Source organism: Anser cygnoides, chromosome 1 (assembly GCF_040182565.1).
Source record: "Anser cygnoides isolate HZ-2024a breed goose chromosome 1, Taihu_goose_T2T_genome, whole genome shotgun sequence".
Lineage (NCBI taxonomy): Eukaryota > Metazoa > Chordata > Aves > Anseriformes > Anatidae > Anser > Anser cygnoides.
Genome location: NC_089873.1, coordinates 132,738,682 through 132,759,301, shown reverse-complemented (window position 1 = coordinate 132,759,301; position 20,620 = coordinate 132,738,682). Strand labels below are relative to the sequence as shown.

Sequence of the window (20,620 nt, the reverse complement as noted above, 5' to 3'; positions counted from 1 at the left end):
ATTTTTTCGTCGTATTTCTGTCCTGCTGGGGAGGAGTGGGAGACTGCCGTACACCCGCTGTTTGCGTTACTATACATTTCACACACCCCAGACTCGGCACTCGGGTTATTATATATATATAGATAGATAGATATATACATGTATATATATATATATATACACACCCCACACTCCCCAACGCCGGCCCCGCGCCGCCCCGCAGCCCCGGCGCCCTCCGTGCCCAGGCCCCGTCCCCGTCCCCGCCCCGTCCCCGCCCCGCCGGGCGCAGCCCCCGCCCCCCGCCGCGGCCCTGCCCGGAGCCGCCGCGCCGATGCCACGTGGGAGGCGGCGGAGCCGCCGTCGGCGCCGGGCCGGAACCGCGGCCCCCCTGCCGCTGGGCACGGCGCTCGCCGGCCGCCGCGAGGAGGGGAGGTCGCGGAGCCCCCGGGACCGCGGCGGGGTGGCCGAGACCCGATGGGTGCTCGGCGCCGTGGCGCCCGGCTCGCGGCTCGGCCTCCCGGGCCTAGAGGCGCTGGCGGCGGCGGCGGGGCCTAGGGGCGGCTCCCCGCCCTGGGCGGCGCCCGCGCTGCTCCCGGTGCCGCCGGCGGCGCAGCCGGCCCCGCGGCGGGAGGGCAGCGACCTGCCCGCCTGCGCGCCCGCCGCCGCCCTGGCCCTGCTGCGCCTGCAGCCGGGCGCCGACGGCGCGGCGCGGGCGGCCGGGGCCGGGGCCGGGGCCGCGCCGCGGCTGCGGACCGTCTACGTGAACCCGCGCTGGCTGGAGCGGCAGGCGGCGCTCGGGGCGGCCGCGGCGGCCGCCAGCCCCTGCGCCGAGGCGGCGGCGAGCGGCGCGGCCGGGGGCCCGGCGGCGGCGGCGGCGGGGCAGGGCGAGGCGGCCCCGGCCCCGGCCTCGGCCCCGGCTCCGGCCCCGGCCCCGGCTCCGGCCCCGGCCCCGGCCCCGGCGGCGGAGGCGGCGGCCACCCCCTACGTGGGGCTGCGGCGGCCCCTGGGCTACCAGCTGGCCAAGGCCACCAAGGAGCGCATCTGGCGGGGGGAGTTCATTGACCTGTTTTCCTTGCTCCACACAGAGCTGGCCCCCGAGCACGGCCCGCGGCCGGGGGACACGCTGGACCAGTGGGTCTCCGCCTTTCTGGTGTACGCCAGCGTGGTGTGCGAGAAGCACCCGGCGCGCTGCGGGGCCATGTTCAAGTACTTGGACACCATCCGCAAGCTGCACGCCACCTACGGGGGCACCTCGTGGATGAGCTACGACGAGGACTTTCGGCGGCGGGCGGCCAAGGACCCCAACCTGCCGTGGGGCGACGTCGACCTGGACCTCTGGATGAAGTGGATGGCGCCCCTCAAGTCGCTCGTCAGCAGGCACCAGCGTGCCGAGAGCGAGCCGCAGGCCGCGCCGCCACCTCCACCGCCGCCACCATCCTCGTCGTCGGCCCAGAGCCCCAAGCAGGAGGAGAAAAGCCAGGTGTGACAGGCCGGCGGCCGCGGCGGTGCGATCCCCTGGCCCCAGTGGTGCCCCTGCGGAGGGGAAGAGGAGAAGGGGCGAGGAAAGTGGATGGGCAATTGGGATGTCTTCAGGCTCCCACGTCACGGCTTTGATCCTGAGCTCGTGCCCACCGTAGGGCCGAGCATCGGTTTGCGAGGCTTGGGCCATACCTGCCTGGGCCGCAGAAGGTGCCCGGCCAGCTGCTGTGGGAGGTGTGCTGGGGAATTGCCGGATTGCTGGGGAAAAAATGCTCCCTGAGCAAACAGTTGCTTGTGTAATGTTTATTGCCCCAACCATCGGGAGTTTGGAACCCCAGTAATTCCCTCCTGAGGATGCAACGTATCCCTGAGGGTATATTGTGTTTCCCTAGAGTCATCAGAAGAAGGGCATTTCTTTTACTTTGTGTTGTCTTTAAAAGAATTAACTTTCTCAGCAGTACCAGGACGCAGAGTACGGGCTCTGCTGTTGCTGTAGGAACATTGGGTACTTGCAGGCTGTGTGGGAGGCCAGGAAAATTGACGTAAATAATGACAAACTTCAATTTGAATGGCCTCAGTAGATTTAATCCACGAGTTCTGGCCTGTTTGCAGGATGCATATGATTAGGGGAGGCAGGGAAGATTTTGTGTACATTAAGGATTTGCTTGTATTACAGACACCAAGTGTCACTGAGTTGGCATAACCCCGAACGTACACAGGCAAATCTACTATTTCCTCTGCTTGAGCTGTGACAGCAAGCTCCAGTGGTACAAAGAGAGCTGCTTGTGTATATTTGGGGTTGTACTGGTGTTTGTTTGTTTGTTTTTTGGTTTTTGTTTTGTTTTTAATACTGGTGGCTGTAATCTGTCAAATCCCCAGAGCAGAAAATGCTGGACACTAAATGTTGAGTTTCATGCCAGCTGAATGATGGTTAAAGGGTTCTGTTACATTGTCCATATTTATTTCTAAAAAAAATAAAGGTGCATAGGAAGAATCTTTCCGTTCCTGAAGGGGGTTTTGCTAGCTCATCAGACATTGCGCTTCTCAGTTACCTTCAGCAGAGAGGAGTGGCTAAACTGTTGGACTCTTAGTCTGATCTGGAAAGGGAGGACCTTTTTCAGGGGATCTCCAAGTATTCAGTGCAACACCAAGCCCTGATTTCTCTACCTATCAGAATCTCTGGGTCAACCTGCAGAAAAAGAATCGAAACAAAGACAGCGTAACAAGTACTGTAATAGGTCCCAGTGCCAGCCGTGTGGCCTTGGTGCTTTCTGTGGTTGATGTTTTAGATTTACGTAACTTGTTCTGATATCTCTGTTTAGATTTCTCCGTTCTCGAGAACAGCAGCTCAGTTTTTATTTTACTACAGATCTTATGTGAGCACCAGACGGAAAATATCTCATATATTTCATCTCATCCGAGACGGATCTTCAGCCTGTAACGTTAACCAGACTTGTAACTTTCATGATAACTGTTGTGTCAGTGCAGAGCTTTGGACTGCTGGCTGCTTAGACACCAAAGGTCTCGATCCCCTTTGATTGTGTGGAAATTTTCCAGCTGATTTTAATACTGACATTGACTTTTCCTCTCATCTGAAGAACCGATCAGAAGCTGCGGAAAGAAAAATTAAATGTGTTTATTTTAGCTAAATATTTCGTAAAACGCCCAAATTTAGCTTAATGATTTGTTTGAACATAAAAACTGCAGCGCTAATAACAGTGTGATGAGAAATAAAAGCTGTATAACCATTAAGTGTGGATTCAACTACCTGTCTATTATTAGAGCACTTCTTAGTTAGTAGCACATACTAATTTATAACTGTTTAAAAAAGAAGAATATCCTTAACTGAAACAATCATCTGAGCAGCTGTTAAATGTAGATGAGGCTTAGGATAAAGCATGAGCTTATCATTGGCAAGGCAGCAGCAGGGAAATGTTGACCTGAGGGTTTCCCCCTCACCCCGCCTCAACTCGTGACAAGCTCTACCTACCTTGTTTAAAACCGCTTCAGAGAAGTAAAAGGTCGTGGCTTCGCATTTGGGAAAAAGAATTGGAGAATTCAAATGGGAGAGAATAGGCCTTGATAGACAACTGGCTTTGACCAGAGCCTGAGCTTTTTCACCTTCATACTATTGCAAGGAAGAAGTTTTACAGAGACCTTTTCTCCCAGATTGTTTGTCTGAGTTGATTTTTGTTTTCATAATTTCAAAGGACAGCTTTGGGCAGCCTGACTCAATTTCATTTCCCCTTTCAGTAGGACGCATCGTAAATTTCAGTTTGTTGCAGTGCCTGTATCTCACCAGTTCTGCACAGAAGGTTAAGGTGTAAAAACAAAGTCAAAGACAACAAAGGGATGTGTTTGAAGCTAACCCTCCTTTCTGGGGAGACAGTAGAAAGGTATAAGCTTGCTTTAGCTTAGGGAAGTGAGAAACCCTAGCTTTAATTAGAATGAAGTAATTGGCATAGCTGAGATTTCGTTCCTGCAAATTTATGTGAGTTAACCTTGGACAATTCTCAGTTTATTTATTTTTTTTTATTTCAGACTCCATGAAAACAGAAGGCCAGTTGGAATGGCAGTCAGACTAAGTGGGTGAGTTTATATATAAAACTGACTAACTTTGGATTTTAAATATTTACAGATTTGTTAAATACAGAATTTCTTATTGGTGCCAACAGCCTGACTCCGTTGGTGTTTAAGTGGAGCTCTGGTATTCTAGTGCATTCTTTTACCTCTGCTTCTGTTGCGTTGCAAGCTGTGCTAGAGAAGACGTAGGAAATTCATTTTACCCAATCAGCAATTGTAACAATGGACTACAAACCTGCAGAGCAAGCCAGTTTGCTGGAAAACAGGAATTCCTGCAGCGCAGCACTTGTCACAGACTATCCAAAGAGGGCAAAGATTCAGGAAGGTGAATAAATTGAACATTGGTTGAATGAGGTCAGGAACAGTCTCCCGGAGGAGAACCCTGCCCTAAAATACTACATTGAAAATATAAGCCAATTTAATGCGCAGATTAACCCTTCTCATTTGAGCAAACCTGTGTGCAATCCTGGATCTTTGCAGATCACAACCGGACACTTCAAAAAGAAAAAAAAAAAAGTAAAATAATCTGTGTACTATATTTGCTTAAAAAATAAATCATAACTTGTTTTGTTACAGCTGTTAATTTTACCATTTCATTGAGAATATCTGCAACATAAATGTATATTTGACTTGAAACAGTATCCTACATTTGGTATAACTCAGGTTGTTGACAAAATAATTCTGTGAGGCTTGATATCGCCTCTTCATTCGTCTCTGAGAAATGGATTAACTGTTGCTGTCATTGCCAGAAGTAATTTATAGCCCAATCGTGCATTACAAAATTCTTGATCAGATAGAACAGTTGACCTAAATTATTATTATATTTTTATCCTCATAGAATGCTTAGGATCCTGAGCATCAGACTTCACTTTTGTGGTCTGGTGTTCATGAAAATCATATTCACTGGTTCATGGTTAAATTATTTTACATCTCAGTATTTTGTTTTCTTTTCCTTTCCCCTTGCATACTAGGGAGTATGATCAAGGTAATACTATGATCCAGTAAGGCGCATGATGGTAAGGGTATGCCTTTAGTTGTTTCAGGAAGAAAAAAAAAAAACTGCCGTTATCTGCTCTCCTTTACCTTTCCTTGATAGTTTCAATAATATGCATAACATGAAGTGTTTGTAAATTGATTTAAATCAAATGTTTGTGACTTCACCTAAATAAATTTTTATATTTAAATACTGTTCTTAATCTTAGTCTTTTTTTCCCCCCCTTGCTCTTATATCATCACTTCCCCTTTTTGTAATCACGGTTTCCATCACCTGACCTTTTACAGAATTTTTGGTTTTCCACTTAAGAAAGCACAACAGAATCTTAACTATTGACAAGAAACAAATTGGCCTTTGAAGTTGGCTTGCAATGTTTTCTTTTATGAAGACTTGATAATGTTCTAACTGTAGTTGTCATAGTTTATTTGCCAGTTGTTGAGGCAGCGGTAGGAATCAGGCCTTAGTCTATCTGAAAACGTAACAGCTGCTGTATTGAAATACCAGTATTTTAGTGGCCTCCAAAATGGGAATCTGGCCCACTGAAAGCTGAAATTAGTGTTCTATACAGTAGAATATAAAACAATCTTACAAATATAATTAGTCTGTAAAACTCTTTAATTTTTGAGAAGGTGCTTTAGCTCAGTCACCGGATCACTTGCATCATTTCACCCTTGTCCTGTTTTCTCAGGAAATCTGGGTTCTGTTACTCACTAGTCTGTGCTGCGTCTCTTCACCATCGTTGCTACACGCTAATCGCTGCAGGCATCTTCTCCTGAAGAAGTTCCGTAATAGTGGCAGGATCTGGAGGGGAAGCGGGGGCGGAAGGGCACTGGGTGGCAGGAGAAGCAAGGAAGGATGAGCAGACGTTGGTCCCTTCTGTCCCAGTGATGAGTTGCACAAGCGTGCGTCTTAACCTCCTGACTCAGAGCAGCAAAGCAGCGACAGCCGTGTTTTTCTTGTCCTGCTTGGGAGCAGCATACACCCAGCTGGAGTCTGAAGCACTTCCTAGCGCTTGTTGCTGAGTCCTTCTGCCAAGAATTTGTTGGTTTTGTTTGTTACTCTCTCCATTCTTCCTACAGTCTGGTGCCCTTCCTGGCACTCTGTCACCTCCCAGTTTCCTGGTTGCTACTGGTGCTGGACCGGACCACCCTGTCTTCTGTGCGCTGGAGACAATTGCCAGGGCTCTGCCTAGCTCTCCAGTGTTAGTGGCTGCTTTAAAATTGCTGTCTGCTTTTAAGGATACTTGCCTTGCAAAGTATTAGCAGTGGTGTTTTTCAAACCTGTGGGATCTCCCTGCAACACCCCCCACTTGTAGTCCGTCATAAACTTGGCCTTCATCAGCGTCTTTGAGCCCCCCAGTAACTTCACTGCATGTGATTGCTCTGGTGTTGATTTTTGCACATGTGCTACCTTGCTCATTGCTGTGCTGTAAGCTTCTGCATGAAAATTCCTTCTCCATTAGTTTCTCATTGGAAGTGTTTGGCTTCAACAGGTTTCTTCGGTTCCCAGCAACACGTTACTGCGTGGATGTGCGTATGGCATTGGCGCTGGGTGAATCCTGCCCTTACAGCTCCTGAGGTTGTCGTGTCCTTGTTGAGTCAGCGTGCTGGCTGTGCTGAAAGGGTGGCGCAGGACCACGTATCTTCCGTTCATCATTGATTCATGAGTAGATTTCTTCTGGTGATAACAAGCGAAGCTTGCTGTCATTTGCATGGTATGGCGGACAGCATGGAGATGCTGATGTCTGCTGTCTGAAAGCAGATGTTGAAGATAACTGTTTAACTGAGTGACGAGTGAAGATACAGCACGCAGTAGGTGAGAGGCTTGGAGGAGAAATGAATCATGATTTTATTACCCATACACTGTGATCTGCAGCAGAAATCACGAATACACATTTTTTTAATACTGTTTGTAAGTCCCATTACTTAGGATGGGAAGATGTTCTTTCTTCAGTGTTTCTGTATTTCTTATACTTTGCTCAAAATAAATTATAAAATCACAGAATGGCTTGGGTTGGACCTTCAAGTTCATCTAACTCCAACCCCCCTGCCGTGGGCAGGGATGCCTCCCACGAGATCAGGTTGGCCAAGGCCTCATCCAGTCTAGTCGTGAACACCTCCAGGGATGGGGCATCCACAGCTTCTCTCAGGCACCTCAAGCATTTGTACAAAATTGCTGCAAAAATGGAAGGCTGATGGAATTTCTGGGTGGGAATACTTTAAAATGTGTGGGAACTGATTTGTTTGGGAGGACCAACATGTTATAAAAAAGTAGTTTTCCGTTAGTTGACTAGAATTCTGGCATGTACTTCTGGGGATAATTTCAGATAACCTTATTTGTAAGATTTCCAGCAAGACAGGGATACCTTTTTTCACAGGTGTGCTTTTTACAAGCTGGGCTGATACATGGTCTTGTTACAAAGGGCAAATAAAAAGCAATGTAGAATGATTTGACAGCCCCAGATGTGTTGCAACTTGGGAGGGGATGAGACAACACTGCCTAAACCTGGGCAAAGCGACACGGCAGGGAAGAGTGAAGCTTCAGCAAAGCTAGAGTCAGATGAGTGGTGTTTTCAAACTTCCACCTGTGTGCAGCAGTTAGGTTTGAGATACTTGGAGAAATGAGCCTGTAATTACTCTTCTGCCCATTACTGGTGTAATGATGGATCTTAAAAGCGAGGTGATAGAACGTTTCGCTTGTGGGGTAGCCCATCGCATCTGCAGTTGAGCAAAATTATTACTTCTGAGCTCTGATGAGATCCTACCAGTTTTTCAATGTGACTTTCAATTTAAGCCTCAACTGTTGCTTTCCCATCTCACTCTTTCTCCCATTATCCCATCAGCTGTGGTTTTCTCCTTTACAAAAATCTGGTGAACACAGCAGAAGTGTTCTTATTAGCCTTAGGAACAGGCAGTGTCTGCATGCGCAGAGCCTTTCACACTCATGTACGTCATTTTGCCAAGTTACTGTGGTCTAGCATGGAGTTTTGTAATCATGTAAATTAGCTTGCATCTAACTGTCTGGATGGAGTGCACGTGGGAGACTTCCAGGCTGCCTGCAAGGTTCATGTGTTTTTGAGAAGCTGGCGCAGCTGGCCACAGGTCTCTCTGTCAACTCTCACAGTAAAATCAAAACCAAAAGCCCAGAGACTGTTGTAACCAGTGAGAAGAGGGATGCGAGACTGTACTAACAGCGGGAGTGTTTGTGGAAGTGTTGCCTAGTGAAGTTATCAAACTTTTTTGGGGGCATCTGCTTAGTAGGGACTGCAACAGTTGACAGTATGTGTGGGAGAGCTTTTGGCAGTTCTTCTTACAGACTGTCTCTGAAAACTTGCTGAGAAATTTTACATAGTTAGATCTTACTTTTTCCCCTCTCATTTTGGCCCTCAGGTTTGACTCTTACGCTGTTCCAGGGTTCAGTGTGCGTTAAACCAGTCCAATAGAGCACATACATTTTTATGCATTTGATCTAGGTCAGGCACTCTTATTATTTGTTCACGTTTTTATAACTGGGAATTCTCGTCCAAACCAGTTGGCGTCTTTGTATTATGGCAGTTTACTGGGCAATCAGCTAAATGGCATATGAGATTTAAAAAGCAGAAATGCATGCAATATCTTTATAATATCCATAAACTTGAAATATTTCAAGATTTTACCTTTTTTGGTGGTGGTTGTTCTTTCTTTACTTCAGAGAACATTTTCTTCTTCCCAGCGTCTCAGTGCAGTGTTTCTGTGTTAGTATTTCCAGGGCAGCAGGGAATGTTTACATCCAAACAAAATCATTTTTCTTTGATTTTTTTTTTAATTGTGAACATTTGTAGCCAATAAAATCCTTTCCACTTAACTCTGTCAGTATTTAGCTTAATTCCGTAGATTCTGTGCAGAGTCTAACACTCAGATTGCATTCAGCGTCAGTTTTCTGAATCTTGTAATGCTCGTGTTGGACCTGCACCTTCATCAGTGGATGGCAGAAATGTCACTCACCGCTTAAAATGACAGTTTTAATGATCTAAAGTCAGGAATGGCTGATTAAAAACAGAAACGTGGTTTACATTTGCTTTAGATACTACAAGCACCTTCTGCATTAGTTATGTTGTTCATAGCGTCCATAAATAATGCAGTGTTTGGGATAGACTGATAAGTTTATTTGCGTATGAAGGCTTAACCCGTTATTGTGTGTGGCTTGCTCTTCAAAGATAATCACAGCTAGTTAAAGGGCTGGGTGTGCTGGTTGTAAGTGATGGGGCTGTCAACAGTAAGCTGCAAGACAACCTGTCTTTTCCTCTATAGATCGGGCAAGACAGCTCCTTGAAATGTGTAATGCAGACCAAGAGCTCTAACCTGCCCTGCCGAGACAGTCCGCCCTCTCCTTTGGTGTTCTGGCCTTTATTTTCCACTGTAGCTCCCCTTCTCCTCTGTTGTTTTGTTTTTTTTTTTTTCCCCGCTCCATGACAGTCCAATGTTACTCATGCTGATGCTTGGAAGGAAGGAATACCGCTAGTACATGCAGATGGTTCCCTACCACATACAGCTCTTCCACGCAGTGCTAAGCAAAAACAGTTTTTCGCTCTTACAGCTGGGGAATGAGGTTTGTACAACTACTTACCAGAGGTTCTGGGGTTAGAAATGTTTGCAGTCCTGAGTTACTGACAATGAAATAAAAATCAGTTCAAGGTTGGAAAATCTGTGGGGGTTCTGCTCAGGGAGTACGGGTGTGTATCTTGCTGCACTTGGTGTGCCTATGCAGATAATGAGAAAGAGATTTGAAGCAATGGGCTTCTCAAAGTGCTCTGGATTGAGAGAGACATTTCATTTTCTTCTTGTGTCATTTTTCTTGTCCTCTCTCCCTCACCAGCAGTCTCCCAAGCCAGATGAGTGGCTCTGTTATCAGCTACTGGTGGATACAGTCTATTAAACTGGTTTGTTGAAAGGAATGAGGAACTTTTTACATCTCCAAGAACAGAGATTTTCCAGAAGAAGCGCAATGCATTTGGTGGTATTGAAGGGCAAAAATGTGACTTCAGGGGCCCAATCTGTTCTCTGCTTCCCCATTTAGGATAAGCAGATTCAGCCACATCACTTAATTATGTTATAGGCCAGTGGAAAAGCTGTGTGTAGAGTACCTCGAGGAGGTTCAGTACCAGAAGGTAAATATGCGTTGCAGGCCAATACATGAGCAGAAAAAGGAGCCCTGGCCTGCAAGTGGAGGTAAGCAGGCTGCTGGTGATGCCGACCCACGAAGCATGAGGGCACCTCAAGGAACTGGTTACGGAGCTCAAGCAGGGAGCTTGGAAGATCACTCTTTGTGTTGCCTCTTAGCATACTTCGGGAAAAAAAAGAGACACAGAAAGCGCTTGGCTTGTATGACTGGAATGTGCAACAAATAACAATAACATATAAGCTACAGTTGCAAATGGTTTTGGGAGAGGAGAGTGGGTGGGTAACTGGTATGCATCATTTCTGAAAACATGCATTTTTTATTTTAAACATTTTGATTGCATGCAAATGAATAGGAATTGAATTGAATCTTTAACTGTAAGCAAGGTAGAGAATGATATGTTTACCAGTGCATTAAACGTACTTAAAATATTCTGTGGCTTTAACAAGCATTTAAAAACATGTATTCTTTTTATCGGTGCTGGAAACATTGAAAACAAACTTTTAGCGTGTTACAATACTGTTGCACTGTTGAGAGCAAGGCAACTTACTCATGGCCTTGAATTGCACAGAGGTATATGCAATCTCAGTTGTTCTCCTTCAGAAGGGAGAGGATTGGATAAGAGCATCCTTTACCCACTTCTCACATGAGGGGCATGCTAATATGGAGTTGTTCCCGAAGTTAAGAAGCTGTGAATGAGACCTTGGGCCACGTGGTGCCCCGCTGGAGCCCCAGTTGAACTGTTGGGCTTAGAGATGCATGGTATCTTTTTGCTTCTCTTAATCTCTCCAGACCATAGGAGTGAGCAAATTCCACAGAGCATGGAAACCAAGAAACTCATCTCTTCTGTTCCCCCCCCCTCAGTATTCCTGCAGCTCCAGTCTTGAGACCTTGTTCTGTGAAGCTGCTGGGAGAGGGACTCATTGGATCCAACCGAGAGTAAGGTGTGGAGTATTGGTAGAGATGTCTCCTCACTGTTGTAAGGGAAGTGCAGTGAATGCTACTAAGCTTGCCCCAGGAAATGTTGCTTATAGTTTGGTTTCTATTTCACATCAGTGGAGGCCCAGACAAGATAAACGTGTGTATTGCTATGGCTTGTGTTGCCTTGCAGTTTGTGACAACACACCCTGTGTGTCAGCACAAACTGGCATGGGATGATGTGGCGGTGGTAGGAGGAGAAAACTATTTGACAAAATGTATCCTGGTGAGATGTTTGACTCAGTAGCTTAACTTTGCAAACCACAGGGTAGTAAAAAGTATTTTACCTCTTCTTCAGAATGCAGAAGGAACTTTTTTGAGTTCGGGGTGTTACCTTGAGCACATGTGCCTGTTCGATGTAGTGAGCTTTTTAAAAATAGTGTTGCAAATGCTGGGCCTGGTCAAGCAAGACCTTGAAAGCACTAGAGTGTTAATTCTCAACATCTTTGACCATTAGTGTGTTCTCAAAACTACTGGTAATGCAATGAACTTCTGTATTGCTATTTAAATGCCTGTGGAAATCCACCATGAGTTTCCAGCGTTTGCATGAATTTAATGAACTTATTTAAAGGACCTCTTTTTCTGTTTATTTTTTTCCTGTGTGAGAAATGCTGTTGTTAAAAGGAGAGTGATTTCAGATACCAATGAGAAGACTAGAGCTATATAGGGGATTTCATAGACTTCAGTTTACCTGATCCTCCCTTTGTAGCTGTACAGTGTGAAAATAGGCCGGACCAGAGTCAAAGAGCCAGAAGTACCTGGTGGGCCAGTGAAGAAGGGCAAGCCATTTTAGACATCTGGGGACAGGAGACCTGCCTTAATGTTTAGTTAGATGACCTTCACTGTGATGTAAGGATTCGGGGGAAGCAGAAAACAAGCATACCAATATGTGCACACACCACGCGCTAGTAGGCCACACAGCCCTCTAGAGAGAGATGAGGTCCGGGGATGGCTGTAGATTTCCTGCTTTTCCTTCTTGGCACTTTGTAGTGCCTGCTGTTGCGGATTTCGGAGGAGGGAGGCATCTGTTCACCACTCCCCGTGGGTGCCTGGGCAGAGCAGTTCAGAGTTGTGCTGGCACAGCTGTGGGCAGGCAATCATGGCTGGAGGCCGGCGGGATGATGTGGGGCCATGGCTGCAGGGAGGCCGCCTGAGCTGGCCGTGCTCCGGGAGCTGGTGGCAGAAGCAGGAATTTCATTGGTGTCTAGAAAAGTTCAGTTTTACAGATTACGACTGCAGAACGTCAGGTTGCCTGAGAAAACACAGTCAATGTTAAACTGCAGGAAATCGGCCTACTCTTTGCTCAGAAGCCTTTTTCAAACAGTGAGGACACGGCAGAGTCTGTCGGCCTTTGCTGCATGTCGTGCTGAAGGCGGTCAACACTGAGGCGCAGCTCAGAGATGATAAAGATGCTTTACACAGGGCAAATTGTCAAGTGTGCCATGTAAATAGCTCTTCACTGTATTTCCTGCTGCGGTTTCTACTCCAGTCTTTGTCCTGGAATTTCGTCTGTGGTTGGGTTGGGTTGGGATTGTTTTGGAGCAGAAGTTCCCAGGAGGCAGGCAGTGGCGGTGCTCTGAGTAGAAACTGTTTAGAGCCCTCTGAGACATACTCATGGTCTCCCTTCCGTGTGTGCTACTTCGCTTTTATTTATGCTTGATTTTATCTACTGTTGTTCTGTTATAATCTGCTGTTCATCTTGAAATCCCTTTCCTAGCTAGCGTGTATGAGAAGCTCAACCTTTGTATCCTCTAGCTTGTTTTGTTCCTGTTAGGTCTCTTGTCCTCCGAGACAGTGTGCTGTTCTTTACAGTACGAGCTTCTGCTTCTCATGTTCCTAAAACAAAGCTTAGCCACGTGACCTTGGCTTCAACATTCTGCCAAAAAATACGTCTAAACCCATTTTGTTTAAAGTGACGCTGCTCCTCCAGCGACTAGGTAATAATTATCCCAAGCTTTCTCAACAGATGGGCCCCGTATGTTCAGCATCACACCTGTGTATATTTATTTACTTTAAAAAGTATTTCCAGTGGAGTGTTTTCATTGTTGAAGGTTTATTTTAACAAACTTCAGTGTGAGGAAGGTTGTTTGGTTGCTTGGTTTTTGTTGTTGCTGTTTGTTTGAAAACAGCAATTTCCATAGGACAGAAGGGTGCAGAAAACATATCTAAATTATTTTAAGATACTCCTTTTAAATACGTGAAAGGAGAATAGAGTAATCTAGAAATCTTGGAATTCGCACAGAAATTTTTCATTTTACTTCAAGGCCTTGGAGTACATCATGACTGTCTTGCCATAATTACGTGCAGCCTTTTAATGTACAAAGGTGTGTGCGCTAACAGAAAATGAGTCTTGGCTTTTCCATTAACAGCGATAGCCTACAATGCAGGTGGGATTTTTCAAAACATTATATCAGAAACTTTAAATTATTCCTCACTCCATTTACAAGATAGCCAAACTGATATGAACCAATCTGTAGCACCGTCTTTAGTTTCTATTTTGGTGGTCCGGCTTGGAGCCAGACCTTTTTTGTTAACTTGGAGTTTTTCTGGCACAATTTAAAAATGGCTCTTCTATTATTCCTAACATTTTGCAAAACCTCCCCTCCGAATAGGCTTTTCTAAATTAACCAGTGCTTGTGCAATTATTTTCTACATCTTACAAAACCACAGCTGAAAGAAGCAATTTAAAAGCTTGATTGCCACTTTAAACTTGGAATTTCATCTGTCTTCAACATGAAGAAATTCTCATTTCAAGATTGTTTGCAGCCATTTCTCTGGCCAATATTAATAGGATTTTTTGGGTGTGCACAGACTGTAGGATCTAGTGCTTAGGGATTTAGAAATGAGGGGCTCTCATACAAGTGATTCCAGATGGTTGGATTCTTTAGTCGGACAATGTCCTGACTCTTCCCAGGATAGAAATTGCACCAAACGTCTCACAATTGTAACATGCTGCCTCTCAAGAGGCATTTGGAGTATCTAGGCTGTATTGTGCCTTGGTAATGTTGCACTGAAATTATCCGATCCAGACTTGGGGAATAATACTGAGCCTTCCCAGTGCCAGTAAGAAGAAAAATCACCTGAAAAAATCCCAGCAAGTGCAGCCAAGAAGCCAAGCAAAGAAAGCTGACCCCATGGCACATGCCAGCCCATAGCATGGGGATGGAGAGCGCTGTGCAGCTTCACTCTCAGCACAGGGGAAGGGAAATGTGCAGTGCAGAGGCAGCAGAGCTAATCCCGGGATTAGGCACTGTAGAGCCCTGGCAGCATCCTGGCCATGTAGGTCTGGCAAGTCCAAGTCCTGTAGGACTTGCAGCATCAATTCGCTACAAACTGCCCCTAGCAAGACAGCAGCACGCAGCAGGAGAGCAGCTGCTTGTCTATCCCTTTTGGACAAGGCAGATGTGAACCTCTAGCATGAGCTAGAGCCAGGACTTGACTCATACAGCAGCCTGGGCATGCAGTCACACCAGTCCTAATGGCAGCAGTAGTCAGACCTGCATGTGACTAAGTTTAACGTGCTTGACTACCTTTATTCTTCTTTTTCCCCGATATATAAAACTAATTTTATGTAAGTACATTTTAAAAATAAATAAATATAAAGCTAATTTCACTTTCAAGCCTTAAACATATGATAATGGTCTAAGCATAAATAAATGAATAAATGTCCATGTGTGTCTGTTTCATTCAAAATCACATTTGCAGCTATGCAGTCCAGAAATGTCTCCTGGAGTCCCCAGGCTTTTCCTGTTACTCGAGCAAAGAGGGAGTCTGTCTGAAAGACGGCCGCCACACGTGCTGTGCTGCTGGTAGCTGCAGAGGTGCTGCACGGACAAACTGCGGCAGCAGCCCCTATCTGAACTTCATGGGGGCAGCTGATATCTTGACAGCTTCAGCCCTGCAAACTCAGGACATCCCTTATTGAACGAATCTAGGTACATAGAGTGAGGACAGAAAAATAGACCACAAGGAGTTTGTAAGAAATAGTGTTTTCCAATTGCTCTCTTGGTGCGCATCATTCTGTATCCCAGGAATATTTCCCACTGTCAGAAAAATATGTCATGTTTTTAAACAGAATGCATCTTCACATGCACAAAGTTGGTATCCACTAAGCTTCACTATAAACTTTTCTTTCCTAGGCAATAAAAGTTCTCATTATCCTCCTGAGGCACTAACAGTCTTTTCATTTATTGCTTTTAGATCTCCCAGCAGACTACAGAGCAGATAACAAATGAGTACTTCGATTTTTAGAAACTTTTAGTGGATGGTATGTTTTCATAACGCAGAAATTATTACACATCTTGTCCTTCTGGCTGGAGAAATGAGCACTAACATATTGCAGTTTTAAGGGGGTGAATTCATTCCGAGAACAACCATGTGTCCTGGGAAAAAGATGGGAAGAGATAAACAAAATAAATAAACATTTGGAATGGAAATGGTGAGTTAGTAGTTGTCTGAAGTGGAAAGCAGGATCCAAGTGTATTTCTTTGCATGCATGTTTTGTAGTTTGATATCTTAAATCGAGAGAAAGAACACACAATCTGCCCATTCTTTCTAATAACTGCCTGCATGCCCAACTCCATTAAATATTGTTAGCAAGTCCTAGCCAACCAATGGATTGAAATGGTTAATTCTATATATTGTTAATTCTAATCCTTTTTAATCCCATTAAATTTAGATACTGATTTTGCTCTTAAATTGAAACCTTACAAACGTGCCAGCTCTGCTGTTTGGTTTCAACCATATGCACCCATCAATAACTGGTAAGATACCAATTAATGCTGTAAAAATGAGGTGGAGGCGTTCTGCATTCAGAGCGTTAGGGTTGGATCCATCCCCCTTTGCGATGCTCACAGGTCAGACGAGGATTTCACCGGTGAGGGAGGGTGCCTGACTGACATGAGTCAGCAGAGCTGGCCCTACGCCTGGCCTCCTGCCATCGTCGAGAAGTGCCTGCTGAAGGCGAGAGCTCGCGGTTAGCGCACCGCTGAAATATGCCTCTTGGCACCGGGGTCCCTACGGTGATCCAGCGCGACTTGGAGCAGTCTTCGGGCCAGCCTCGGAGCAGCACGTTGGCACGAAGCCGCTCTGTCGTTCTCTGGGATGTGCCGAGCAAATCCCTGGCTGAAAAGTGCAAATAAGGCCTGGGGCACGCTTGCAGGCTGTGACAGTAGCTGTGTGAGCGCCTGCTCTGCCCCATGCAAGGAGATGTGCCCTGGGGAAGGGTGGACGTTTGCAGCGTGCAGGGTACCTGTAGCTGCTCGGGCTGAGTCTCAAACTGATTTTTCATCTCTTTATAGCAAACCGAAAGTTGAAAAGAAAAAAACACTCTCAGTATGTTTGAGCTGAATTTCTGTTTTTCTCATTTTTTTTTTCAGATTAAACAAAACATTATTAGGCAGAGTTGGAGGGGGTTAGTAGACCCCGCACTGTTTCTATGTGTTAAGGGAGACACGACATTAGAGAAGGCACCTTTCCAGGACACCATATGCTCCTTGTCAATACAGGCCTACAGTACAGAATTGGTTGTTAAATCTGAAGCATTCGTCTTCTGAAGTTTCTCGTGAGCTTTCTATCCTTTACATGGAGTTCCTACCCTGTTTGTTTCTTTCCTCCTCTGCTGTTTATTGTTGCTTTAGTTTTTAAAAATTCTTGCTGTGAGTCAGCTCAGCTCAGTCTAAACACAACACCCCTGTGAATGTTTCTCCCTTGCCTTACGGCTGCAGCCCGCAGCATGCACTCAGTGTCCTACGAGTGCTGCCTTGCCCCATGCACCAGAGCCTCTCTGCACCCCAGCTCCCCATTTCAGCATCCTCTGCTTCTCTCCCTGTGCCCGAGGCTCTGTACGTTCCCACTCTGGACTTTCTCTTTTCTCCCCGTACCTTTGAATGTTTGCGGGTTTGCCCTCTTTCTCTGTTGTCCCTCGTGCTCAGGCCCACAGTGCTGTGCTCCCCATGTCCCCATCCCGGACCCGACCCCACACTCCTCCCACCCACTTCTGCTCCACTTCAGCGCCACTCTCCCAGCTCACCCTCAAACTAAGAGGCTCCGTCCTGCTGCTGCTGTCGTTTTTCCTTTTTTACTCACCGGCACGCCTAACTAAGCAGCTTGGGACCCAGTTAAAAACAGGTTGGGTGGGTGGAGGTTTGTTGTTTTGTTTTTTTTTTTTCCTCATAAATAAATAAATAGGATCTGTCATGAATTCCATGGCTCGAGCCAGCAAAGAAAAGGTGGAAATACTCTTGGCCTACTGGAAATATCAAAGGTAAGATGATACACTGTGGGACTAAGGAGGGCAGATGAAGCAAATCCTGGCCTGCATCTAAAGAAGCATGGCCGGCAGGCCAACAGAGGTGATTGTTCCCCTCTGCTCTGCTCTTGTGAGACCCCACCTGGATTGCTGCGTTCAGCTCTGGGGCCCCCACCACAAGAAAGACATGGACCTGTTAGAGTGGGTCCAGAGGAGGGCCACAAGGATGATCAGGGGGCTGGAGCACCTCTCCTGTGGCAACAGGCTGAGGGAGCTGGGGTTGTTCAGCCTGGAGAAGAGAAGGCTCCAGGGAGACCTTACAGTGACTTTCCAATACCTAAAGGCGGCCTACAGGAAAGCTGGGGAGGGACTCTGTGTCAGGGATGGTAGTGATAGGACAAGTGATAATGGCTTTAAACTAAAAGAGGGGAGATTTAGATTAGATATTCAGAAGAAATTCTTCATTCAGAGGGTGGTGAGGCCCTGGCACAGGCTGCCCAGAGAAGCTGTGGATGCCCCATCCCTGGAGGTGTTCAAGGCCAGGCTGGATGGGGCTTTGGGCAGCCTGATCTGGTGGGAGGTGTCCCTGCCCATGGCAGGGGGGCTGGAACTGGATGGTCTTTAAGGCCCCTTCCAACCCAAACCATTCTGTGATTCTAAAAAATGGCACTCAGTTTTGCAGACAGCTTTTGTTAATCAGCACTACCATCATTCAGTAATCTCCTTTTACAGTGAGTCCCATATGGCTGTAATACTACCTAATCTGACTTAACTTTATCCTTCAACTTTCCAGCCCTCAGGCCTATGGGTCCATGGCCCCTGTGGTCAAGAAACCAAACCGCAGCTGTCCCTTGAACCTGTTGCTTTTGCTCCGTTGTCATAACCTCTCTCGGGCAAGTTGTAATCCCCTTTTTGTTTCACATGCCTGGTAGTCAATTAGCTGCAGTGTCTCTCCCCAGGAGATGTGTGCTATTTTGCTGTTACTCTCAAGTCCACTTCCAACCACTGCTGGCCCCCCTAAAAATGAATGTTCACCAAGCACAGTGTAATAAAACCACTGTCTAAGAGTGACTTGAAGAAATGCTGAACTCCAAGTAGCTCTGTGATACTGTGGCGTGGCCTATACAGAGGAAAAATGAATGTTGGCATTGACTTGGCTGATCCAGCTAGTCCTCCTGTCACCTCAGTACTATGGTTCCTGCTTAGTTATTAATTTATGTTCTAGCCCGTAGGAATTCCCAGTGTGTACTGTGCCTCATTAAAGGAGCTGAGAGAGGACTGAAAAAGCAAAAACCAGCTTGTTCCACCTCCACTCCCATTTACCATCTAGTGATGCAGAGCTCTGGGCCTGCATTGAGTCACAGAGAAGGAGCACCCATACACAGTGCTGCAGGCACCTGCTCGGTGCTTTCCCAACATCAACCATGCCCACAGCAACCTCCAGCCTTTTTTGTGACTCCAACACGTCTTGCGTTGCGGGTCTGCTGCCAGCAGCATGCGTGCAGGCAGGAGAGCGATTATCTGGAAAGGTGAGGCAATGCTGTTTCACCTGCGACACGAAACCTCCCAGCCTCCAGGGCCATCTTGATAAGGCAAGTGCCCACCTGCTGAAAGATATCTTAGAGAAACGTACCTCAAGAACCAAAGTACGCTTCTGACAAGGTCTGAGACAGCTTCGTGAGAAGCCTTTGTCTTTCCCTTCAGTCGCATGCTTTATTGTGGATACGAGTTTGGGAACAGGATCGTTGTCAAGAGAATTACATGTGCATTCAGGTTTGCTACCAGGAAGAAAAAACAGCAGCAGGCTGAGCTAAGATGTCACTGTAATCCAGCCAGGTGAAAAGCAAAACCAGATCAAAACACTCCCTTGCTTTGGGAGGCTGGGATCGTCTTCCAGCCAGCTGATCTCATACCAGGTACCACATCACACCACACCACACCGCACGTTCCTTCCCTGCTCTTCCCACAGTAATGCACAAACAAAAGAATAACCACTCATAAGAATTCTTGCTAAAAAATACCATAGATACATCAGTTTAAAACTTAGTTACAATATGGCATTGTTAAACACAAAATGATGGTTTTTTTTCTTAAAAGCTAATGTACTGCACTTTATTTGTGGGAAAGTCACTTTTACAACGTTTTCCAGAACAAGATTAAGCTAAAGCAGTTTTCTTAAGAAATGAAGTTTTCTTTTAAAATCAGTTACGCTACCCCATCTCTTCCAACCTGGGGCAAGCAAAGCAAATGAGAGACAAAACTGATCCAAAGCCCACTGACTGCAGGGGGAGTTTTGCTGATTTTTAGATTAGGTACTCCTGTAAAAGCAATATTAGGCATGGTAATAAATACAGAGTCCTTACTACTGGATCACCTGGAAGTACAGATCTGATGCTGCTAGATGTGAATACCTCTGCATTATGCTGACTCAGAGTGCTAAATATGTTATGTATGTTGTTTTTATGCCAGCTGCAGGAGGATAAACAATACCTCAGCCAAAATAACGTGTTACGATGCTTTATATAATACCTTATCTATAGGTTATGTAATAACAATTCAGACAGACTATGCAAGTCTCTAGGAGAAGATATACCTCCCACTTACATATTTTGAACCAGTATCAACCAGCAGAGTGAGTTTCTCTAGCGCTTTGTAATCTGTGCCTGTTAGATATGGTATGAGACACCCTAAATTGTCTTGTCAAACCACAGCCTAAGCATGTAATAAAACAAGCTATTTCGCACAAATTTTCAATCTTACAAGCACAGGCACATAGCGTAAGTCTCCTCTGAAAACATGCACGTGGCCAGGGGAACCCCTTGTGTACTCAGAATTAGTAATTAGCTGAGAAGTTGCACAAAAGGGCCATTAATCCGTTACCCACACATTTCTGTTTGTCCATAAACCTGGGAATGTTTGGCTAATACCCCAGAAATCATCCCAGGTCAGAAGGAAATCTTCCCACCCTCAGATGGAAATACGAAGCAAGATGGACCTTTCTGTACGTTGAGATCCAAGCACTGGTGCTGTTACATGTTTGCACAATCTGGGTAGCACAGTTTCTCAAGAGGTTCATACACCGAGAGGTCCAGAGGTTCTCAGCAGTATCAGAGTTGCACTTAGTACCTGAAAATATGAAAAGGGCATGTTCTGAAAGAGTGTTCTGTTGTTAAAATATGAAGTGCTATTCATTCCCTTGC

The 20,620-nt window shown here is 46.1% G+C and overlaps 1 protein-coding gene across 3 annotated transcripts; it reads left to right on the top strand.

The window, feature by feature from the left end:
- The first annotated feature begins 277 nt into the window (after positions 1–277).
- LOC106042569 (angiomotin-like) lies at positions 278–19,910 on the top strand. Of its 3 annotated transcripts, XR_010826351.1 has the most exons (4): positions 278–1,459; positions 4,000–4,047; positions 6,528–17,435; positions 18,214–19,910. XR_010826351.1 is itself a non-coding variant. In XM_066982151.1 (3 exons), the coding sequence occupies exons 1-2, from the start codon at positions 311–313 to the stop codon at positions 4,006–4,008; spliced, it is 1,158 nt and encodes a 385-aa protein (XP_066838252.1). In that variant the 5' UTR covers positions 278–310; the 3' UTR covers positions 4,009–4,047; positions 6,528–19,910. The 3 variants fall into 3 exon arrangements, 2 of the variants coding, with proteins under 2 accessions (XP_066838252.1, XP_047922799.2); XM_066982151.1 differs by having other exon boundaries at positions 6,528–19,910; XM_048066842.2 differs by lacking the exons at positions 6,528–17,435; positions 18,214–19,910 and adding an exon at positions 4,134–5,225.
- Positions 19,911–20,620: the final 710 nt, after the last annotated feature.